Source organism: Lonchura striata, chromosome 5 (genome assembly GCF_050655825.1).
Source record: "Lonchura striata isolate lonStrDom1 chromosome 5, ASM5065582v1, whole genome shotgun sequence".
Lineage (NCBI taxonomy): Eukaryota > Metazoa > Chordata > Aves > Passeriformes > Estrildidae > Lonchura > Lonchura striata.
The window spans coordinates 37,377,059-37,401,104 of record NC_140707.1 but is presented as its reverse complement, the minus strand read 5'-3'; the positions used below and the strand labels follow the sequence as shown (position 1 = coordinate 37,401,104).

The following is a 24,046-nucleotide window of genomic DNA, read 5'->3' as shown; positions in this document are numbered from 1 at the left end:
GACATTTTATGGACAGTTTGACACTGGTTAAGATAAACATCATGTCACAGGAACAACAACTCTTTCTCTCCAGGTGTCAAGCGCTGTTGCTCAGAGATGGAGGAGGGCCAGCTTGATTTGACCAGCTCCTGCTCCCCCTACTGCATGTTCTCGGTCAGATACACCGATGAGAACTACCGCAAGCTGCTGAATCTCAGCGAGTACAACATCCTCAACAACTCTCAGATGATTATGCAGGCCCTGCAGACAGCGATGCAAAGGAGAAGGCAGAAAATGTGCTGATTGCCTGTTCAACTGCCCTTATCTGCTCAGAGGAGTTTTTCATGCTCTAGGACCCAGAAGGGACATAGCTTTTTCAAACACTGGCAGTTCTGCACTACAGAAACCACCCCAGCTGGTGCAATGGTTTGCTGGGATTTTTCCATTCCCAAGAAGTGGTCTATATAAGCAAAGACATTGTGTGGGGAATTTTTACTTACATTTTGTTCCATAAATTAAGGTTGTCTGTAGAACACTCTTAGCCTAAAATACTTTTTAGATTTTTTAAATAGTGTGATTTTAAGCCTAACTTATTATAATATATGACATAAAGGAAAATAATTTTTTATCGCCACAGTGCTACAGCTATACAACACAGGCAACACACCTACAGGCCGTAAGAAGGGAGTATGAACTTCTGCTCCCACAATTCTGCTCTGCGGAACACAAGGTGCGACCAGCCCTGGAAAACAAGGAGAACCTGGGACACAACTGGAAGCTGGTATTTGATCCCTGGGTCAACTCTGTATTACAAGTGTCCCAAAGAGCAGCCACAGAGGCTGGAAACACAAAGAGGGACAAGTGTGTGTACACAACCAGCCCCATGATTTGCATCCACATCCTGGGTTCTCTTGGGCGGTGAATGAATCATAAGTGATGGGAAGGAGCAACTTAGAGGAAGTGGCGTATGACTTTTCACATAGTTTTTTTTTAAAGCAAAGGGTGTAATTTGGGCACATCAAAATTCCCTGTTGATTTATGTCAGTTTTAATTGGTTTGTATTGAGACTATATATAAAACCTTAACACTTCAATTTGAAGCTTTCAAAATAAAACACCCTGGATCTTGTTTTCCCTATTGAGTTACTTCTCATAATAAAATACCATTCTTAAATTAAAAAGAGAAAGTACTTGAAAATATTTTACTTCCAATAGACAATGAAAACTTTGCCGTGTTACTCAATGTAGCAGTTTAGGTCATATGTCTATTAAAAAAACCTCTTATTTGTTTAGTTCTGCCTGTACATACTGAGTAGGAGTCAGAAGTCTGAAACAACTAAGACCATCTTAAAACAATCTGAAGACCATGCATGGGATCTAGCACAAAACCAACAATTCCATTTGTTGTGGGCTTACATTTTTAAACTTCCTTCCTTTTCCCTTTTATTGAAAGTGCTTTTTTTAAACTGTTTTAAACTGTGCTGAGGGTGAGCTGTAAAAATTACAAATCCATAACAACTTTTGCATTGCAGGAGCAAGTCAAATTGAAAATACACTTTATTAATAAGTTTTGTGTCCTAAAGACAGCTGGGAAGCTTTTGAACAAAGAGTCTATTCAGTCAGAAAAAAAATCTTATCAACTACATATTATAATGTTGGACTAAAATAAACCAGGGAAAATGCTTGGGTAAGTTGAAACATTTCATGTTAATATTTTACAAAACATCTTTGTTTTGAAACATAACTTCTTTTTAATAGACTGCCTACCTCATCAGCCCAGGGAACCCAACCTGAAAATAACAGGGCTCATTCACATGTTTGGCTTGTTACAAAATGACACTCTGAGGAGTTTCATTTTAGCAAGGAGTGATGACAAATTATCTTTACAAATTGGTTCACAATTACTTTTCCAACATTTTAGTCATCTATTATGTCAAAACAAAACTTACATTTTTGTGCAACTGTAGCCTAATATTGCCAGCCTAAAGATCACAGCATAAATATTAACATTTGAAACTTGTCAGGTTTTGAACAAATACGCACTTCAGAAATACAAAAATACAATGCTATGTGCTCTGCATATAATAATGGGAATTGTCTCCATTTTTACCTGAAAACCCTGTTGTGAAAAAGTAAACACAGGTTTTAGCTGTAAACTCTTCCCGCCTCCAGTTCTGAACAAATGTTATTTACATGCAAAAATTTTGTGTATACAGTACAAGACAATAAAGGCTTGTTTGCAAAATGAAAATTCTGCCTTGCTGCACATATTCAGGCATTTCATTAATATGCTTCAGGTTCAGAGTGTGAACATTCCTTGTTCCTGGAAAACAAAACTGGTTTTGTCTCTGCAAAGAGGACACCAAATACTTGCTTTGAGCATCATGGATAAAGGAATGTCTCCTTTAGAGACAGATTGCAGGAGTATGGAGTGAACCATGGCACCTCCCTTGTGCAAGGGCTATCTTTGATGTGGATTGCAAATGCTGTTCATGAAAATTAGAGTTTTTTGGCCACTGGCACAATGGGAGTGAAAGCCTCAGAAGTCCAGTCCTGCTAAACAATCTGATTAATAGTTTTACCCTCCATGGAGATGTTATAGTAAAGCACTGTCTTTAAACATGACTGACATGCTAATGCTGCCAGTTTTCTGTGACCTAATGAAAAATGCATTTCATCAAGCTACAGCATTGAGCTGGCACCCAGAAGGAAACATGCCATGTGTGTAGGCACAACAATCCTTCATGGCATCACAAAATACTGTACCCTATGGCAAAAATGTATTCTACCAAGTGGGCTGTGATGACTGTTGATATTATTTTGCATGGGAATGTGCAAAGGGGACCTGTGCTGGCTGGTGGCAATGTTTGACCAGTAAGCTCAAGAATGCTCAGGAAATGAGCATCTTTTTGCTCAGAGATGATGTACTGGGGAAGCAGGGAAGCCAAGAGAATCCCTTTCCCCAGAAAGTTTGATCTGTTATGATCCGTTGATGATGCAACAGTCTTTGGCTGCCTTTTCTAATCCTCTGCCAGTGAACTGTGAGCCATGCCAGTTTCAATGGCAAAGGATCAGCTGTGTGTGGGCAGAGGCAGGTGTCCTGCCCCACCAGTGGTGTCACAGTTGTGTCAAGGACTTTGGGGAGGGCAGTGTGGGGTCAGGGCTGAATTTTGCATCTGGCTGGCAGGTTTCATTGGATCAGACACAGGCACTTAAATGCAGTTAGTTTGCAGCCAGAGTCAGTCTGAGCTAGAAAACAGTGCAGAAGTATTCATGGGTGTGGAGATAAGCTAAGGAAAGTCATTGCTTCAGGACTCTATATCTAAGCACAAAAATAATGACAAGCCATAGAAAAGGAAAGGGAAGGAATACAGTGACTCGAGGAGAGAACCAGCTCTGCTGGACCTTGGCTGAGTAGATATAAACCACTATATGAGTGTGCTTCTTTGTATGCCTAGACCTGGGATTGTAGGGACATGTGGTTCAGAAAGCCTTAAACTGTTTTTTTTTTTTTTTTAGTCTGAGAGCAAGTGTTCTCTTTTTTTTTTTTTTTTCTCATTAACTGTTTTTTTTGTATCTGCTTACTGTCACAAATAACCTAAATTCAATGTATGTATTCTTACTGTATCTTATTGCACAGTATATATTTCTGTGGGCTTTGAGGTCTTGCTAAGTTGAAAGTTCAGTGCTCAGGTAAGAGGGCATCCTTCTCTTATGTTTAGTTTTAAACTTGCTATTGGCCAGTATAGAGCAAAGTGACTCAAACACAAAACTTCCACCTGTTATATAGGCAAAGGTATTTTTTCCTACTTATTTGATCACAGGATTCAGCTTCCTACCATAAGAAAATGGGATGGGAGGAGAGTGACTGGTTTTAAGAAACCAGTCAGAGGTGGGGCCTCTGAGTCAGTTTATAAAATAGTTGCTCACCTGCACCTGGGACATTTTAAGAATTGGTGTCTGTAGAAGCTGGGAGATGTGAGATTGCATTGCCACAGATAACACTGGACGTGTGTGTGAACGTGACTACAATGGACCAAGATGGCATTTTGTCTCAGGTAAGAAGGGTGCAGAGCAAAGCAAGACATCTGGGATCTGAAGTGCTTGTGCTGCATGTAGTGCAAAGATGATACTACTGTCCTGACCTACCATTGGCTGTAATGACTCTAGGCAGGGTGAAGAAAGACAAGGCTTCAAGACCTTAATGTAGAAACTTTTAAAGTTATAGTAAACCACAGAAAGAAAAACAAAGCTACTTGCAGAGTAAGAGCTTGTTTACAAGGGGAGCATTTTAAATATTTATGGTTTTATTAGTTTGAGAGACACCATACATGCAATTTTAGAAGAAGTATTAAGTAACACAAAGGTGTACTTCAAGATGAAAGATTAATAATAGGGTGTGTTTGTGTGAGACAGATTTGCTGTTCCTTTAACAGCCAGGGCCAGGAGCTGCTTCCCCTCCCCGTGTGTCATGAAGGGCGGACCTTACCTGGCTGCTACGCCTCTCCTCGGGCTTAGTGGGGCAAGCACAGCCCAGGCAGTGGCACCGGGCACCACAGGAAACCCCAGTGCCTGCCAAGGCTCTACAGCCAGCACTGACCATGGGCTCCATGTCCCTGTGGCTCTGAAGTTCTCAATTCCCAAAGAGGATTGCCTTTAAGAGAAATGATGTTTTTTTCAGGGATAATGTTGGCTCTTCTTGTTCCAGGAGCTGATCACTCAAACCTGTCAACAAGGAGACAGAACTATGCAGCTGAATCCTGATGAGAAACAGTGGACTTCTCTTACAAAGGTACTACAAAGAAGAATTTCAAAAGAAAACTGTAAAGGGGACTTTCCTGCTGGGTGGAGGCTGGGTGAAAACAGACAGTGTTCAGCATATGCCAAACAATGTAATTAGCTACTGTAACCCGTTCAGTTCCCTCAATGAGACACTGTCCCACTTATCGCTTTGATCATTCCACTTACATAGTCTTGCTTCATGTTAAATTCCTAGTGTGGCTTCTTGTCCTTGGTACATGGGGATCAATGACTGTTTAGACAATCAATGCCTGTTTAATATCTTTAAAAGGATGGGTTTCAAGAGGCTTTTTCTACATATCTTGCTAAAGCACAAGGGCAAGTTTCCTGACAGTGTAGATAGCAAGAGCTGGAAAATTTGCCATTTATTCTAATAATAGTATGGCAGAATCTTAAACTGGATTTTCAACACCTAATTTCCTGAATTAACCCCTCTTCTGGCCTTTAGTAAAAACTAATAGATTTCCAGGAGCTTTCAGACATGAAATCTCTCCTCTAGGAAATGAGAGGACTAGATGTATAGATGTGCTAGAAAAGATTTTTACCTTTGCTCTCTCTAGTTTGAGGCCATTTAGTAATAATTAGGAACTCTTCCTTGTTCTGTTTTGTGATGAGTAAAGTTGCTGAGCAGCAGGTGCTGTGCTCACAGTTTAAGGAACAGCTAACCTTTTCTTGATTAGCTGAATGGAAAACCCAAAGATGAGAAAATACACCCTACAATACAACTCTCTACACTTCAGGGGTTGCAGCAGTTTCAGAAGAACACACCAAACACCTCAAATTTTTTTAGGCAAAACTCACAAAGCTGACAGGATATTGGTCATTTGTTATTTATAGCTCTGTGATGTCTAAGCCAAAGCTCCTTGGTCATGACAGGCACATCGACATGCCTGAATATTTTAATCAATCTGCATTGCTTTCTTGACACATTGGGATTACCATGAAGGAGGCTCCAGGGGATCTGATCCATGAAACTGAGTTGAGCCTTTCCAGGAATTGCCTTCTCCAAAGCCAGCCACTGGCAGCATCACTTATTGGTTCTGTAACTACTGAGCATTTTCTGTACCTGCCTCATTTCTGTGCCTTGAGGAGTTAGGTTTTAAACATGAATTCAAGTGCCCTTGGTAGTCTGATCCACAGCTACTCTTGGGACCTTTAGCAGTGGTTTGACACCCTTGGGTGACCTGGTGTGCAGATGCATAGCACAAATATTTTTGGTGTCTTTTCCCAGAGCAGAATACGTTGGTTACTTGAAGGCTGATTTTACCTGTTTCTTCATTGGAATACTTGCTAACTGACCCCAATCTCAACATCATTGTATTCATTAGCCCTGGCTGCCTGCATTAATACACTCAGGCTAAACATTCGGAGAGACTTCTCATGGATGTATATTCCATTAAGCCCATGAACACTGATGTACTTCCCTTTTTGTGAATGGACATTATTAACAGAGCACATAACAAATTGTTCTGCTCAGACAGTCCAGCTAAAAGTCTTGCTCTCCTTTCCTGCACTGCGTCACCCTTCTTTCTCAGTGGGTCTAATGAGGTCAGAGTCATGCTGATGCCACTTCAGGGCTGGCAATGGTCTTTTATAATAATTTTGCAGTATAGGTGAAGTCTCACCTGTCCATGGCCCCATAGTTGTGCTAAATGCCTTTCAGGTATTTTGGAGCAAAATTTTCCTGTGGAATTATATTCTGGTATGTGGTGTCTTTCCCCCCATCCTCCATGACAGTAGAAATAATAAATTATGTGGTAGGTATTTATTTGTTTATTTTATGGTAAAGGGGGAGAAGATATGAACTCATATCTCCAATATGAGACCAGAACAGCTATGTGAGAGGGTAAGAAGTCATTCATGAGGTCAGAAACATGGTCTAATACAAAAGACAGAAGCCGCAAGAAAAAAACAAGAGTTTCTTATCAGGTGTGAAACACTGCTTACATTTCTTAAGCAAAACAGTGCAAAGAAGCTCCAGATGTGAAGAGTTTACATACTTCAAAATTAGAGAGAAATTTCTCACAAGAACTCAGAGTTGACCTTAGCTCAAGAGGGCAGCTATATCCCTGTAAATGAAAAACTCATGTATAGTAAGTAGCATGCTGGAAGTGCAAAGCAGCAATCTCTTCCTCAGATCTTAAAATCAGTTTGGAGATCAGACGTCAGCACTTAAAAGAGCAGGAATATGAGAAAATCCAATCTCATAGCCCAGGACACTGAATATATGTAATGACTAGATAGAAGGTAACCACCACAATAGTAGTTCTATCACTTGAAGAAGGTATAAAGCATGTCTTTTCTACCTTGGAAATTTAAAAAAGAAATCTTCTCCCAAGCTGGGACTGAATCTTAGCACTTTGTGCAGCCATATTTTAGATAAGAAACAAATAAATGCTCTAATAAGATAAATCCTCATCTCATGCTACAGAAGAAAAGAAGTATTTCAGTCTAGTACTTGATTTAGATGTTAGCAGGAAAACAAATGTATTGGCTGTTTCATAATCAAATAGAAAATTCAACTAAATTGTTCCTGAGTTGGGAGTTTATCTCTCTTGATCACTTCTGTCTTCTAAATATTCTATTATAACTTTAATATTCATTTCTGTCTTCTGTATATTTGGTTTTTTTCCTTGTAGATAGAATCCTCTCTGTGTTACTTACTGACTGTGAGAATCATAAGAGCAAGAAATATCCACCAGGCAGATGTCTGTAAGTATCTGTAGTGCTCTGTAGAGGAGCTCATGGAGGTCACTCTCACCTCCGTGGGCTAAGAGCTGTCCTGCTCCAAGAAAAGGTGCTTTCTAGATGTTTTCCATGAATGGAGACAGTTCTGTTGTTTGTGTGCTGGTTCCAGCAGTGAACATACAGTGTGTTGCTCTTCTTTCCAACAGCCCTTGTTCTGAGCTGAGGTAACTCCATAAGGTCACAGCTGTGCCTATCACACACATTTCCTTGTATCCCCAGAAAGAGCAATAAAAGCTCTGCCATCTGTTGAAAGCAAAAAAAAATGTGGAAAGACCGCCCATGTTTTCCTCTGTAGTATATTTTTGTGACAAAGAACACAAAATTATTGCATTAATTGAGTAAATACTGAAAGATGAGAAGACTTGTCTCAAATTTAGATTGTATTCAAAGTTTTCTCAATGCTAAGTAATCCAAAGTACCATACCCTAATTCTCTGTGTGCCAGCATTCTCAGATAAAAGTCCATGAAGTGTTGTTACATTTTGTAGCTCCTCTGGCTTCTGCTGGCCTGGAAACAAAATATAATAGAAGATTGTATCTTTACTTATGCAGAAAGCTTTTTCTTAATGTTCTGTTTGGATAAATGAGAAGATATCACTTTGTCTCCTTAATGCTTGCTTCATTTGTCCTGGATTTTTTTATCCTTGGCTAAACTTACTGTTTGATGACATAGAAGGAGAATAAAACCCTTCATGTTGAATGTATTTTTTATATTTCTAATCACATTTATTTAGAAAAGAGTCATGTCACCCTTCCTTTTTCTTCATTCCTCCTATCTAAATGGTACTGTTTAGGTTGAACAAATACACTATTTTGTATCATAATGTCTCTCTTTGAAAGCAGAACTTCCTATTCTTCAATTAATTCTTTCTTCTAGAGCAAATGCTCATGTTTGATAGTGTCGTGGTTTGACACAGAAGGGAATTTTCTCAGGAAGTTGGGGTCAAACCAGTCAGCAGACAGGTTTGGATATTGGCACCTGAAGTGACCACTGAAGGCTGGACACACCTCTGAGAACACAGGGGGTTAAAAGCAAGAACTCCCAGGAGAACTGTCTCTTTGGTTCTGGTCATTGGAGGGTGCAGACCTCTCCTGCCCAGCCATGCGGCCTGGAGAGGTAGGCCAGGGGGTGAAGGGTCTGGAGCCGAGCCAGCTTCTGTGGACAGAAGGGTGGAGGACATCTGAGATGTCCTTGTTCACCCCACCACCACCCAGAGGGAAAGAGACAGAGAGCCTGCAGACACCTGGAAATTTGGTAGAGGAGGAGAAGTGGGGGAAGGTATCCAGCGTGGGAGGTGGAGTCCTGGGCCGAGATTTTAGCTGTCCGGGGAGTCCAGGACTTTTAACCCTTTCCTGGGGAATGAAAGCTTTATGAAATATTACTCCTCCTCGATTTGAAAGAGAGACAGTCTGGGGCCTGAGATGTTACGGAAAGAATCCTATGTGGGAGGAGATGATGGAGTGGCTTTTGGCTGGACTTTTCTTGTTAGCCATAGACTGAACCAATTTCTCCTGCAACAGAGACTGCATTTTTAGGGGGATGCAATGGTGAGACAAGAGACCTGCTTCAGCAACTACCAGTGCAGGAATGGAATGAACAGAGAAAAGCTGAGGAGGGTGTGTTGGTGCCCTCTGTCTTCAGGAAGATGAAGATCTCTGTTTGCACCCTCGGCCCCAGGGGAGGAGGAAAATGGGGGAGACTGTGGTCCCAAAATGAGAAACTGAACTGTTGTTTCTCTTAGTCCTTGGCAAACCATCCTTAAAGAGCCCTATGAGCAGTCTGTCCATGCACAGTGGTGAGAGCACTGTGACATGGAAAGGAGAGTGTCACACTGGCAGATTTTCTCCAGGCAGTGCCATGTGTGACATGGAAACACAAGAAGTGTCAATTGTGTTTCCTGCGGGTCTGTGGTGCAAGAGAGACTCCTCTCTCCCTTGATGGACTGAGTATTGAGTATCTGAAGGGTGATGACTTGATTGAGGGTCCAAGTTGTGTCTCATTGTGGTTTGTTGGAGTTGGGGTGGGGGAAGGAGAAATGTTTTGGAAGGTTTTAATTCTGGATTTAGTGTGTCTTTTATCATAGTAGTAGCTTAATGAAATTCTTTTTCCTTTATTTCTAAGCTGGGCCTGCTCTGCTCTGTTCCTGATCACATCTCACAGCACTTATTTGGGAAGGTGTATTTTCATGGGGACACTGGCATCATGCCAGCATCAAACCGTGACAGATGTGTTTGTGTTTTTAATACAGTGAGCCAAACTGATTGCTACGTGAGCCTGTGGCTGCCAACTTCTTCCAACGACAAATTTCAAACTAAAGCCATCAAGAATTGCAAAGATCCAGTCTGGAATGAAACCTTCTACTTCAGGATCCAGAGTCAGGTCAAGGTACTGAACTGGGACTTTTCTGGTAACTGACCAAAGGAGTTACTGAGAATTTTTATACTTTTGTAAAGGGACATAAGCAATTTTCTCAAGAGGCAAGGAAATAAGCAGAAAGGTGTGAGAATAACTCATATCCTCATGATGGTTTCCATGCCATAAAAGATGTTTGTCTCTCTCAGCCATAGGTAGAATATGGCATTTGAAATTTCTGTGATTTCCTCTCATTCCACCTCATAGGTGCTGACATGGACTTTATTTCCTCTCCACTTCCTTCCCTTCCTGTTCTTTTTCTTTTTGTCCTCCCATTGCTCACAAAAGCTGCTCAAAACAGTTATCCCTAGGATCTCTTGTTTTGAATAAAACCTGACACATTTCTAAAGTCCTTTCCTTCCTTTCCCAGAATGTGCTGGAGCTGGCACTCTACGATAAGGATGTGGTTACTCAGGATGACCACCTCTTCACAGTGTACTTTGACATAGCCAAACTTTCCCTGGGAGAGGAAGTCTTCATGCACTTCAAGTGTGATTCACAGGTGAGGTCAGAAATAAGAAATTAAATAGCTTTGCAAGAATGTGTTTGTTAGCTTTTCTGTCTAAAATATTATTTGTAAAATTTTGCCTTTTTTCTTTGTTGTGTGTCAGCTACATAGCCACATAAAAATAGGTTGGTTTTCACTCTGATGTGGGAAAACCTCTTTACACCTGGATATGTAGGCACATGGAAGGGTTTGGTGTTAGCCACAGAGATTCACCAATTTCAGGTATATTTGGCAAAATTGTCACTTTTCTGAGCCTGTCCCCATCAAGGGCCAAGGAGGGTGTCCATGCCAGTAGCTGATGATTTTGTCATAACCTATTGATTAGCCTAATAATTAGGAAGTAAAAACTCTGTGATCAGAGGTAAATGTCAAACCAGGCTAGTTGCTAATTATGGAATGTGGCATGGGCATTTAAATAAAGTCTAAGTCATGCCACCCAGCTTGGCAGCAAGAAATAATCCTATCTTGAATGTTCAGGGAAACTGAAAGTTGTACATCCTATCTCCCAGTATGTTCTGTCTATCATTCTCCTTTTCCAGTTCCCTTCCAGTTTCTGGTGCATCTGTTGTGTGCCACTCAGTTGAGGAATTACCTTATCTACACACACCTGAGCTCCACAGTGCACTTCTTTGTCTTTAAATGACGATTTTGTTCCTTGCAAAATACCACAGGTGATGAAATTAAAACTTTGGGTAGTTGTACCCAGCTGATCACTTTGAGTGCTTACAGATGCCATATCCAAGCAGTCTCTTTTTGTGTTTGCACAGCTACATCAGTTAGAGCTCATAGTCTTCAAGCCTTTGTAAACCTTTTTGTCCTATATTATTAACTTCTTGGTGTCTTTAATTCAGTGGGTAATTTGAGCAACTAAGTAGCCTACAGCATGATCTCACTTTGCTGTTCATCATCCCTTCTGTCTCCACTTTTGTTTTTCTCTTGCCTGTGCTTTCTTTTCCCTGAGGATTATACTCTTTTCACCACTTCACAGACCAGGCCTTAATGTCAGATTTACCTCTTTGCATGTCACCATTTCTCTTCCCAACACCAGAAGGCTTTGGCTCTCCCCTTCAGCAGATCTCCTTTCCTTCTGCTGGCAGACTCAGAATGAGACAACATCTCTTCCTAGGTCTGTCCCATAGGCCCCAGCAGAAGCAGGCAAGCCAATCAATGTCTGTGTTAAAAACTGCTATGACAGCCATTCACAAATTTCCTATCAGTAGAGAATCTTGAGGCTCAAGGCACACAGATGTGAGGTGGTGTGTGCTTCTATTTTAAATGCTCTGCTGGTCACAAACAGTGCATGCATAGCCAGATTGTGAGAATGAGAACTGTCAGTAAATTAGTACCAAAATAATTTTTGTTTCTTAATTTTCCAGAGACAAGAGGAGTTGGAGGTGGGATTTGCCTTGGATAATATGTGAGTAAATATGAAATGCAACATTACCTGGAACAAAAAGAAACAGCAATTCAGAGGCATGTAATAATCTAGTCTGATTGTTCAGAGTGCATCATTCCCAAGGAATCTGTGCTATGAGCTGTGTCGACAAATGGGTGAATGCCAGCATGACCTCCCATGAACTTCAGGCAAACAGGGAGAACACCCGAAAACATTTTCTTTGTCTAATGTAGTGAACATTTTTTAAGACCAGAATATTGCTGACTTGTTATGCACTTGTGTTTAAGATCAGCAACAGGGTCCACCTCCCTTCAAAACACAACATGGAATAACGCACACTGGATTTCTGATCCAGAGCCTTTATTGCTCCATCATTCAACAAAGTATGATTTCTTTTTTTTAAAAAAAGTGGATTCCATTAAACCATCCTTGGCCTCAGCTTGGGATTCAGCATAAAATTGCTGTATGGTTTGACCTCAGAGCACCTTTGGCATTTTTTTTTTTTTTTTGCTGAGCTCCAGGATTGGATGAGCCAGTAGGATGACAATTGTGCCTTGACACAGTAGAGTGAGGAAACTTGTACAACAAGTCTCCTGGTACTTTTATTTCAAATCCAATATGCAGGAGGAAAATCAGGAGAAGGGTGGGGCTCATTAACTATACTGTTATTGTAAATGCGTTTGTCTTTCTGTTTCCTAGTTCAGGCCCTCCTGAAACCATAATTACTAATGGAGTGCTAGTGGTAAGTGTTGTATTTCATCATCTTTCTTGTCCTGTTGCCACACTTGTTTCACTTGACTCACGGTCATAGGACAACATACCCCTTGACTGAGACAGCTAGCACTGAAACATTGTCATTTCCCACTTCATTATGACACATCCTTGTGGATGGCACCTCTGGAGATGCTGTAGATGGAACAGCATGGGGACCCCCAGCCCAATTCATGGAAGTGGTTTAGGTCTGAGACATCAGTGCAGTAGTGAATTCTTCCTTAGACATCACTCCTTCCAAATTCCCATATTGCTGAAGTGAGAGAGTTTGTCCTGTCCCATGCACATATAATTTTCCACATTCATAACTGTGCTTTTTATGCCGGGGCTTCCCATCCCTGAAATTTTCTCTGCTTTGAGAAAATTATCTTTGCTTGTTCATCCTCGCATCTCTGGGATCCTGAAAGTACTGTTTTTCACTTTGTCATCTTCTCCCTTCTGCAAACCCTGTTCATCCACACTGCACTCCTGCCTTGCCCCGGTTGTGTCCCATTTAGATTAGGAAACAGAATGTCATATTGGAAAATTACCTGCCATGATGTATTTTACTGTTCACATCTTACAGTCTCGCAAAATCTGCTGCTTAGAAGTTCAGGTGGTTGAGAAGAAAAAGAAGAAAAAAGAAAAGAAGTCAAGTAAGGTTATTTCTCCATCAGCTATTTTTAACTGATGTGCTAATATTGAGCACAATTGGCTTAATGTAAGAATTAAAAAAACCCAACAAATATAAAATATGAGAACAGCCTTGTGATAGACTGTAAGAATTTTTGTTAGCAGTTTTGATGAGAAAACTAATCTGTGTCTGCTTTTGTGTCATTTCTTTAGAAAAAGAATTCTCCTTTAAAGTGCAAGGCTCTTATGAAGGCACCCAGGACATTGTGCTGGGATCTAATCTGGTCTTCAGTTCCTCGTCTCCTGCCAAATTCCATTATGCCAGATACAAGCAGCCAATGCTGGATGTTACACTACCAGGGAAGAAACTGCCTTCCTCTTCAGTATGTTATAAGTCAGCTTTAAAAAACATAATAATGGCATGTAAAATACTAGACACCATAAATAGTAAGATTAATTTGCATTGTGGGCAGAGAGTAACAGTCCTTACAATATAAACCTCCGTTTATTTGTATTTTTTCAGAATTCATGTGTGTGTAATACAGGCTTTCCAAATGTGGAACTTCATTCCATTCCAAGTGGAAAAAACATGATTTTAGCAGAGGTGAGTGCCTCCTTTTTTAGTGGGAGAGGCTGAGAAACCTGGATGTGGAAGTCTGCATCACTCTGATGATTACCATGGTACTTTCTGACAATGAAAGCCTGAAGACAAAAATACCACAGCCTAACAGTGGTAGGTCTTTCAGCAATTAGGCCAGGTTGTGTCTTGTTCTGTTTGAATAGATATAGGGTATCTTGCTACTCCATCTTGATCTTACTTCACATTAATGTTGCACTTCCCCTTCTCACATACCAGCGGGGCACCTGAACTGACTGAGAATCCACGTAGAATGAAAGGATCATGACTGTTGTGGGGTATAAGCCACAGAAAGAAAATGCTGTATAGAATCATAGTCCAGCTGGCTGCCTAAGAGTAGTAGAGATGGGTAGGGTGTACATTGTCATGATTCTGTAAACAGCAGTTATGCTCAGATGTTACATTTACTAGACAACATTAAAAATTATTGAACACCTTCCCTTTCAGTAAAACACTACAGTCAATTTGCATAGGCTGCTGGATTATTCGAGCTCGTTATTCATTATTTGGAGCTCCTGATTTGTACCCACATTGCTAGGGCAGCACAAGATAAAATTCCTCCTCAGGCTGCAGGGAAGAAGCACGTTGTCAGCACTCACATTGTTGACATTCTTGCTTTCCAGGATAAAAGATTCGATTTATATGCGAAGGCAGAAGACTGGTAAGAGACTTGGCCACTCTTGGAGGTTAACTTTTACTAATCTGAAATCATCTTACCCTAGGCTCTTTACTGGGGAGGAGGCACTCACAGCAGAACTGTAGGTGGTGTCACCAGGTCATGTGGCATTCACATGAGCTGGAGGCAACTGCATGTAGTGTAGTGTAATGCATGGTGATAACATATACTGAGACATGAATAGAAAAAAATAGTATTGCCTGTTGATTATGCTACCCAGTGTTATGCTCAGCACAGTCTTTTACCTTTTCTTTAGCCTTAGGCTAAAACACAGCCAATCACATGGCATTGTTTATAATGAAGTAAGAAAAATTTCTCCCTAATTCAAGAAAGTATGAGCAGTTTTTCCTATAGCTCTCAGTTCACTAAAGTATGAGAGAATCCAGACAGAATATATCTCAGAAATTAGCTGCAGGAATGTCTTTCCTTAGGTTTTATTTTGATAGCTGCTTAGAAATTTATCAGTACTTTTTTCTGTCCTTCTTTCATGCAGCATTGTATACTTGCTTGGAAGTGTAGGAAAGGGATCTCCTGTAAATGTAGTATTTTGTGGATCCAGTTCATTTTATTGCATTGGAAACTCTGAGTTTCTCTACCAATGATAAAATGGAATATTCTTTTTTCCTGATCTCTGCTTCAGCCCAGACCGCCTTGATGTGCGTTTAGGATTTGACCTCTGTATACAGGAGCAAGACTTTCTCTGCAAAAGGAAGAATTATGTTATTCCTGCTCTGAAGAAGGTTCTGCAGCTGGAACAGGATCTGCTGGACCATGAGGTCTGTAGGGAAAATATTTAAAACATCTCACCAGTACCTAGCAGTGAGAGCTTAATGGTATAATACAACCTCTTTTTCTTCATAGTTAAAATGTTTTCCGATCTTTCTTCATCTTAAAACTTATATATACCTCCAGTACTGCCCCATACCTCTAAATTCAGCCTGCTGTTTTTGTCCTTTGCAGTTGCTATTCTGAGTTTAACACTTTTCTTGCTACACCTTTCCTGGAAGACAGACCAGATATTCCTTATATAGGAATGGCTTCTTCCACACTCTTTATTCTACTATTGTTATCCTTTTTGATAGTCCCTCCTCTCTTCAGCCTGTGAGTTTTCTTTTTAATTCCTGATTTTACAACTTATCTTTTTCTCTCTTACTGTCTCTTTTAGTTTGAATTACTGCACTTTTATTTGTTTCATACCGAACATCTCTGTTGAACACGTTGGAGACAAGTGTCAGATATCTAAGCAAAAACAGTCATTGCTTCTATTCTTGTTCTCCTTTATAAAATATATGGTAGGTTATATTTGAGTAGAAATAATTTAGAAAGGAGTCTGTGGCTGGGCACACATGGTGGTGCCAAGCTTTTTGTATCACTCTGCGGTCAGGTGCAGCCACCATATGACGCTGGCCCTTTCTGTCCCTGCACAGACCCCGGTGGTGGCCATCATGACCACAGGAGGAGGGATGAGATCCTTGACTGCACTGTATGGCAGCCTGAGGGGGCTCAAGAAGCTCAATGTCTTGGACTGTGCCACCTACCTGACTGGCTTGTCTGGTACTACATGGTGAGTGGGACTGGGCAGCCCTTGGCTGCAGCTCCCTCATGACACCAAAGTGCTGAAGGAGGCTGGGGCTGATGTACTCTAGTTTACCTATAACGACTTCTCAGCAGTCCTACTTCTCAATCTTTTTCCAAAATTGACAGAATAAAGTCTTTTCATGGAGGAAAGTCACATAATTTGCAACTACATGAAAACAAGTGTTTTTCTAAGAATGGTGTATGGAAAGTTGTTGGAGCTGTTTTGACAGGGATAATGACTGTGACTTCAAAGGGAACATGACAGTTTCATAGGGAATTAAAGAAAGGAAACATTAATCTAGAACTTAAACCAGAAACATTAAATGTAGCTATTGCCTATCTCAAGATTTGGTGTGCTTTTTATCCCTCTTCAATATGTACTTCCTCTTTCTAGGACCATGTCAAACTTATACAGAGATGCTGACTGGTCACGAAAGGATCTCGACAAGCAAATCAGTGAGGCTCGAAAACATATGACAAAATGCAAAATAAATTCCTTTTCTTTGGAATATTTGAAGTATTACAAAAAGCAGCTGTGCCAGCGGAAAAGAGAGGGCCGCAAAACGTCTTTTATAGATCTCTGGGGGCTTGTCCTGGAATCTTTTTTGCATGATGGGGTACAGTATATCATAAAGCAGCATTTACTGTGGCTTATCATTTTCTGAACATTTATTTCTGGAGAGGATATTTTTCTGTTGGCTCTGAGAAAAGCAGTTTGTTACAAGACTGTGCAAGCAAATGCACAACCATTTCCAAAACATGCGGTGCCAGCCTTATAGATACTCATCCATGGTGAAAATCAGCAGTTTGCTTGTGAGATTTTGAATATATTTTTCTGAGAAAACTTCAAGACTAATATTTTGAAACATTATTGCAGTTTAAGAATTGTTTTTCATATTCTGCAAGTTACTTGTTTAGAAATAATAAAACTGCAGACATTATGCATTCCCATGAGAGATGTTAACAAAAGGACCTGCAGACTTTTGAAAGCTGTGAGGTCTTCCATAAAGCTGCAGCACAATGCAGTAATGTGTTTTATATCAAAAGTACTGCTTTCTGCTCTTCTTTATTTATTTCCATTTTCATCTTAATGCATCATCAAATAATCTGGCATCAGATTGGATGGCTGCAGGTATTTCAGTAACAGAACACTTATGGGAATTTTGAAAAATATGGAACATTTCAGAAGATAAGTTGAGCACACATCATACATTAGAGACAGGAATTTTTCTGCCCTGTAAGCTTAGATGCAGAGAATATTGCCATGCTAATTTTTGTCTCAGTAACCATATTTCTGGAATCACAGAAAGACAACCACAGACTCTCTGATCAGCAACGGGCTATTGATCATGGTCAGAACCCACTTCCTATATACACTGCAATCAATGTCAAGAACAACTACAGCACTCTGGATTTCAAAGGTAATTATGAGACTTCTGAGAGTCATTTATCTTGATATTTAAGATGGTAAATATATTTAAGGTGGAACAGTCTTTTTAGACAGCCTAAAAACCTCCTCTTATTTGAAGACCAGCTAATGTGTATTCATACAATATCTTTGTGGTCAGGTAAAAATTTGTTTGTCTATGCAACAGACTCAAAAATATTCCAAAGCCTTTCCATGTTCATGAGCTTTCAGTTATGGCATGCTTATAACTCATTCTTATTAGTCCAAAATATTAGACCCAAAAATTATTTTGAGGGCTATAATAACATTGTTCTCTGGGTTCTTTTTTGCAGAATGGGTGGAGTTCACCCCATATGAGGTGGGATTGCAAAAATACGGAGTTTTTGTTCGCACTGAGGATTTTGGCAGTGAGTTCTTCATGGGACGATTGATGAAGAAGGTCCCTGAATCCAGGATTTGCTTCTTGGAAGGTAAGATATTAAAAACAAAACATTATTTTATTGCTTGTTTTGTTTTGGGGTTTTCGGTTTGGGTGTTTTTTTTATTTTGGTTGTTTGGGTTTTTTTTTTTTTTTTGTTTTTTTTTTAATATGAGCTATATAAACGACACTCTAATAAAATATTGATGCAGGACTAACATGGCAGTTTCACCAGAGAGAATAAATATCTCTTTGCTGAATTAATATTTATTATAATGGATTCAGTTTACAGTAAAGAAGAAAATTCAAAGGGACCATCAAATAGTTATTTACACTTTTAAACCTAGTTTTGAATTAAAATATAGTATGGCTCCAGTAAAACAATAACATTGAAGTCCCTGGGAATCCGTGGTTCAGCCCATGCTACCCCAGAAGGATGAACTTCCGAGCTTATTGCCTGTCTCACGGGTAGTCAGTATTTTGTCTGCTCCCTATAAACATTTTACATGAGCCTTCATGCTGATTCTCCAGTACATCAGGGAGCATTTGAACATGCATTTGAGCATGCCAGACCCTCCTGCTCCAGAGGAGCAGGCCACATGTCACTGGCTCCAATTTCCAAACTGCCTGGGCAAGGCTGGGGGGAAAACAACACAGCCATCCTTGAAACCTTTTTGCTGTTGACTGCAGCAGAGCATGGCTGTGTGTTCTCCTGACAAATAGACAAGCTGTCAGCTTGTGGCTGATTTCACAAGCAAACTTCTATTTGACTGGCCATCTCACTGAGCAGGAAGGAGACACTGTACAATTTCAGCCTCCGACTGTGCTGGATTGTCACATATTTGCACTCCCTGAATGAAAAAAAAGTGAGAACTTGTGCCCTAATGGATAACCAAAGAAATTGCTTTTCAAGCTCAAAAATTCATGGTCAAAACTGAATCCTTGGTGTGTTAACAGGCTTATTCTCAAAAGGGAATCCTACAAAAGCTGAGACTGTAAGATTATGTTGTAGTTATGCTCTTATCAATGTAATTCCACGTCAAATCTCTTGGATTGAAAACTTTAATATTTTCTTTTTATACAAGCTTCATGGTACTTGAGGTTTTTTACCCTTAAAAATACAAACTCCATATTAATTCACAAAGATCTCCATCCCTAAGTACCTATAAGACAAAAAGTGGATACCAAAAATAAGGTCTAAAAACCAGCAGCCAAATAAAAATGACATGTCATGCTTTTAAAACAAAGTAGCAAAAACAAACTTCATAAATTTAATCTCATCATAACAGTTTGAGATTCATGATATGTGAATGTTTGACTTTTCTTTTACAGGCATGTGGAGTAGTTTATTTTCATTCAATGTGTTATATATCTGGAATTTGTCCCATTCATCAGAAGATTTCTGGCACAGGTGGACCCGGGACCATATTGACAATATAGGTAAACGGCCATACTTCTTTTTCTCTGTGTATTTATTGTTAAATGGATTTATATGTTTCATGCTGCAAAGTACAAATAAATAATTAAAAAATCTCTGGTCCTGTGATCTATCAGGGGTCAACACTGATGCTGGTAGATTATTAAAATGTTCAGAAGTAATAAGATTGATCTGTAAATTATTAATAAAGCAAAATTATTTTGACTGCTTCAAGTGGGAGCTACAGTAATACAAAGAAGCTCAACATATGTCCTTTCCCAAAGCCTGCATTCAGTCTGTTCAACAAATGCGTGTGTCTGGAGTAGAGTTTCATTGCTGTTTGACACTGTATCTTGGGGGCTTTTATCCAAGCCCAGACTGTGTAAGGATGGTATTTGTCTAGTGAGAGTAGCTTCTCATTTTCTATTTTGTTTGGTCACTTACGCTTGTCGGTCCTTTAAAAAAGAGAAGCATCAGAGTTTATCACTTACCTTGACTTCTTGAGGGCTGGCGCTGCTCTGGGCGCTGGAATTTATCATCTTTTCCCCGGCAGAGGAGGAGCCGGCGCTGCGCGGCACGCCGCGGGAGCTGCGGACGCGGCTGCTCGCCCCGCCCGGGCCGCTCGGCTGCGCCCTGCGCGCCGCGCTCACCGAGCGCGCCTGCATCGCCCGCGAGCACAGCTTCCTCAGGGGCCTCCAGCTGCACTGCCGCTACCTGGAGAACGCCCACTTCTGCAGGTGGAAAGGTAACACGGCACCTGTGGGCCTGGGGGACAATAACAAGCGGAACAAAACAAACCCCCACTTTGATGGTACTGGGACTGGGGGGCAGGTTTGGGCAGAATCTCTATTAGATCAGGCTATAATTGATCATGCTGCAGGATGTAGCATGGCGTGGTGCTGAGCGGTGTCAGTGGCACTCATCTCTGGGCTGCTGGGTCCTGCCTCTCTTCCCAGACACACTCGGTGGGGAGGCACGGTAAACCCCCTTCATCAATGTTCTTACTGCAGGTCCGAAACTGCATATGACTGCAGCTGAGACGGAGAAGGGATATGGCAAATCTCCCTTCCCCGAGGACTGTAACCAGTTAAGGCTCCGTGGACATGGTGTAAGGGTGGAAAACCAGGCCAAGTTTTATGGTATTGCACTTACAGCAAGAATTTTTTTTTCTTCCAGATACTGTGTTAGACACATTCCCCAACCAGCTGACACAATCAGATGAATTCCTGTCTCTGGTAGACACTGGATTTTTCATCAATACAAGCATCATGCCACTTTTAAAACCAGAGAGAAAGGTGGACGTCATCCTGCATTTAAATTACAGTGCAGGATCCCAGGTCCAGGTGAGAGTAATTGAAAAAGTCTTTATGTCTTCTTCAATATGTGTATAACTATAATTTTTTAACACTTAGGTGCTTTTTATATTGGCCCTACTAAAAGTCTTAATTTTTAGCATTTTTAGCTTAATGATGAAGTGCAGTACATCTTTTATAAGCTGCACATAGTCTCATTTGTTTTTCTTGTATGATAAACTGTATTGTGCTAAGACTCAGGAAAGCAAACAAAAGAAAAACACAAAACCACTGTCCAGTGTCACAGTGCATTTGATTAGGGGTTAAGAGCTTTTGCACAAGCAACTTAGAAAGCATCTACTTTATTACTGGACTCCAAGAAATCCTGAGCCTTAAAATCCTATTTGAAGTCTTAGTACTGCTCTGTTCCATTATCCAGGCTTTGGACCAGACCTGCAAGTACTGCTCTGAGCAGGGAATCGTTTTTCCCAGGGTGGACTTGAGCGAAGAAGACAGGAAAAATCTGAAGGAGTGTTACCTCTTTGATGGTGCTGAGACTCCAGGAGCACCAGTACTGCTGTTTTTCCCACTAGTTAATGATACCTTCCAAAAATACAAAGCACCAGGCAAGTACTCAAATATATTAAAAAGAAGGTTTACATCATGGACAGCCTATTAAAATGAATGTATTTAATATTTCAACACTTGAACTTCACTGTTGACTCTTTCCAGTACATCAAATGTTTGTTGTTTAAAGTTAATTATTTTAGTAATGAAATTTTTTTTTTTTTAACCGTGAGATTTGGTGCCAGGGCTGTGCTGTTTCAATCCCAAAGCTAATTATCTTGCAGGTAATTAGCTTTTAGTTAACTTTGATGTATCTACTAATGTGTACATCCATAGATACATACTGTAGGTACCTTCAGGTACAGATAAGAACTAGAATACAGACCCATGTAAGAATAATCACCCTTTTTTGTCCCCTCATCCTGTGAAGCCACTGGTATGCACTTGAGCCAAGGACTGAACTGCCAGTTTGAATAACAATTATTTGGTTTTTTGATTTTTTTTTTTTAATTAAAGCTAAACAAGTAATTTACATTGTGAACTCACTTTGTGGAGAGACACCTCTTTTCCTTCCTCTCTTAAGAGCTTGCTTGTTTATGACCAGAGTGATTTCTCTCAGCAGTGATTTCTCACCCTTCCTTGTAGGTCAGAAGCGCTCAGAGGCAGAGATGGAAGATGGCAAAGTTGATCTCTATGGCTGCTGTTCCCCATATTCAACATATTCCCTTCAGTACACTGAGAAGGCGTATGACTGCCTGGTTCAGCTGGCTGAATACAACATCCTCAATAATGAAGACCTCATTATACAGGCCTTGCGCACAGCAGTGGCACGGAAAAGGCAGATGAAGAAATAATGTCAGACAAGAGAGGGTGCTTTTAAGTCCCTTAACCTGCTAAGAATCTGAAGGTCTCTTACTATTAGCCAGCAGGCTTCAAACATTTCTGCTCAATCCCACTAAATAGTCATCTCAGGTGAACAAAAAAGACTGAAGAAAAACTTTTTCTCCAAAGAATTTCACTGCAGAAATCATTGTAATTCAGTTACAACCATGGAGTATAAATCATTGTATGGTACAGAGGATGGGCAGCCACAAAGAAAAAGGTGCTAAAATGATAATAAATATGGTGCTTGTTGCACTGAGAGCGTTGAGTGTTTAAGCCTGACAGGGCAGACCATATTAAAAGCATATTTTATTAACTTGGCTTGTGTTTTGTATTTCCAAGGTGATGTTCAGATAAGCAGCAACCTTTGGGACAGGTTTGTGACTGGGATCATGGCACACTGCATACTTAGAGAAAAGCACATGCAGTATGGAGAATAGCACTGTGGAAAGGGACAAAGCGACCTGTGGGTCTGTGGCAAGTTGAATGTGAGTCAGCAGTGCTCTGGCAGCCAGGAGGGCCAAGCTTGTCCTGGGGTACATTGGGCCCAGCATCACCAGCCAGGCAAGGGAGGGGATTGTCCCACTCAGCTCTGCACTGGGGCAGCCTCATCTCTAGTCCTCTGTGTGGTTTTTGATACTACAGTGTGACGAGAAAGATATTAAGCTGTAAGAAAGTGTCCAAACAAGGGCATTGAAACCATGAAAAGCCTTGAGGGGAAGCTGAGTGAGAGTGACTGAGGTCACTTGGTCTGTTCAGCCTGGAGAAGAGGAAGCTGAATGGAGACCTCATTGCGGTCTGCAGTGTAAATGTCTTGGTTTGTCAGGTTTTGGGTTGTTTTTTTTTTGTTTGGTTGGAATTTTTTTTTTTTTTTTTTTTTTTTTTTTTGTGGGTTTGTGGATTTTGGGGGTTTCATTGAAAGGTTAAATTTAGGTTGAGTTTCTCAGTGTACGTTACAGTAGGCTATCTACAATTTGTTGCCTACTGAAACCACCTGTGGTAACATTTAAAATTCTTGGGAATGCAGATTATACAGACTAGAATAAGAAATGACATGCTTGATGCATTCCAGTATGCCAGGGCATACTGAGCCTGTTGCTGACCAGCACTCCCAGATCCCTGTTCTACAGGGCTGCTCTCCAGCCACTCCCCTCCTGATTTATACTTGTCTCTGAAGTATCGTGTGTCTTCCTGGATTGGGTTTACACCATTGGCAAAGTGCTGGTAGCAGGGTGGGCTGCTGCTGGGGTGGCCTCTGTCTGCCAGGTGCATTTCAAGGCTAATGTGGAGGATTTTATCTCTGCTTTCCAAACAAGTAGATAAATATATTCAGTGTGCTTGGCTGAATTGTGTTACTCTGAAGCTTCAAAGCAGTATCATCAGTCTGGCAGACGGATGTTAAAGCCAAACCTGGAGGGATACCTAGCTTGATTGCATGCTTTGCCTTTGCAATCCTTGTTTGCAAGTATATAATAAGCCTTTAGCAGCATGTTGGGGGACAGTTTTCTGGGCCTTCCCACTTTTGCTTGCTAAATGGTCCTACCAGCTTGCACTTCTTTGGTAAGTCCATTTTATAGCACTGTACAGAGTTATTCAATTGTGTAACTCTGGTGAATTGCTATTAGGCTGTGGAAGAACAAGTAAAATAACAAATGAGTTTTATATTGTACTAGATTAATAATCTGATTTATTTTCCATGGCTTATAAAAGCCAGAAGTGTCATCAGATCATCTTGTTGGACCTGATAGATGTCAGACTGTTACCAACCATGCAGTTACTGAAATGTCAGTCTTGATGACCTGTGGCTGACCAAAGTCTGTCTTGAAATAAAATGATCCCTCTTCTATTATAGGTATCAGGAACGATGAAGTCACCACATTTCATGGAGCTATGTTTTGGTCACTGATCATCTTCCAGCAATGGTTATGCACCTTATTTCCAGCCTC

The 24,046-nt window shown here is 40.6% G+C and overlaps 2 protein-coding genes across 2 annotated transcripts in view; both read left to right on the top strand.

Moving 5' to 3' along the window:
* LOC110472155 (cytosolic phospholipase A2 epsilon-like) overlaps positions 1-3,526 on the top strand; it is a 34,258-nt gene extending 30,732 nt beyond the window's left edge. Inside the window, exon 21 of the mRNA XM_021533607.3 lies at positions 74-3,526. Within this exon, the coding sequence (XP_021389282.3) occupies positions 74-282 (209 nt within the window). The 3' untranslated portion in view covers positions 283-3,526. The remainder of the gene's footprint in view (positions 1-73) is intronic.
* A 357-nt stretch (positions 3,527-3,883) lies between these two features.
* LOC110472154 (cytosolic phospholipase A2 epsilon-like) lies at positions 3,884-23,762 on the top strand. Its single transcript, XM_077784149.2, has 21 exons — positions 3,884-4,036; positions 4,687-4,770; positions 7,418-7,490; positions 9,775-9,911; positions 10,309-10,440; positions 11,823-11,863; positions 12,542-12,584; positions 13,179-13,248; positions 13,439-13,608; positions 13,749-13,829; positions 14,486-14,523; positions 15,179-15,314; positions 15,966-16,102; positions 16,511-16,733; positions 17,423-17,537; positions 17,857-17,994; positions 19,275-19,382; positions 19,913-20,104; positions 20,536-20,702; positions 21,091-21,277; positions 21,864-23,762. Exons 1-21 carry the CDS (start codon positions 4,010-4,012, stop codon positions 22,070-22,072), a joined length of 2,508 nt encoding a protein of 835 aa, XP_077640275.2. The 5' UTR covers positions 3,884-4,009; the 3' UTR covers positions 22,073-23,762.
* The last annotated feature ends 284 nt before the right edge of the window (positions 23,763-24,046 follow it).

Excerpts from the sequence above, each read along its gene's own strand:
- LOC110472154 (XM_077784149.2), top strand. The coding sequence starts at position 4,010 with ATGGACCAAGATGGCATTTTGTCTCAG. Across the intron at positions 13,830-14,485 it reads AAAACATGATTTTAGCAGAG|GATAAAAGATTCGATTTATA; the intron begins GTGAGTGCCTCC and ends CTTGCTTTCCAG. Across the intron at positions 17,995-19,274 it reads CAGGATTTGCTTCTTGGAAG|GCATGTGGAGTAGTTTATTT; the intron begins GTAAGATATTAA and ends TTTCTTTTACAG.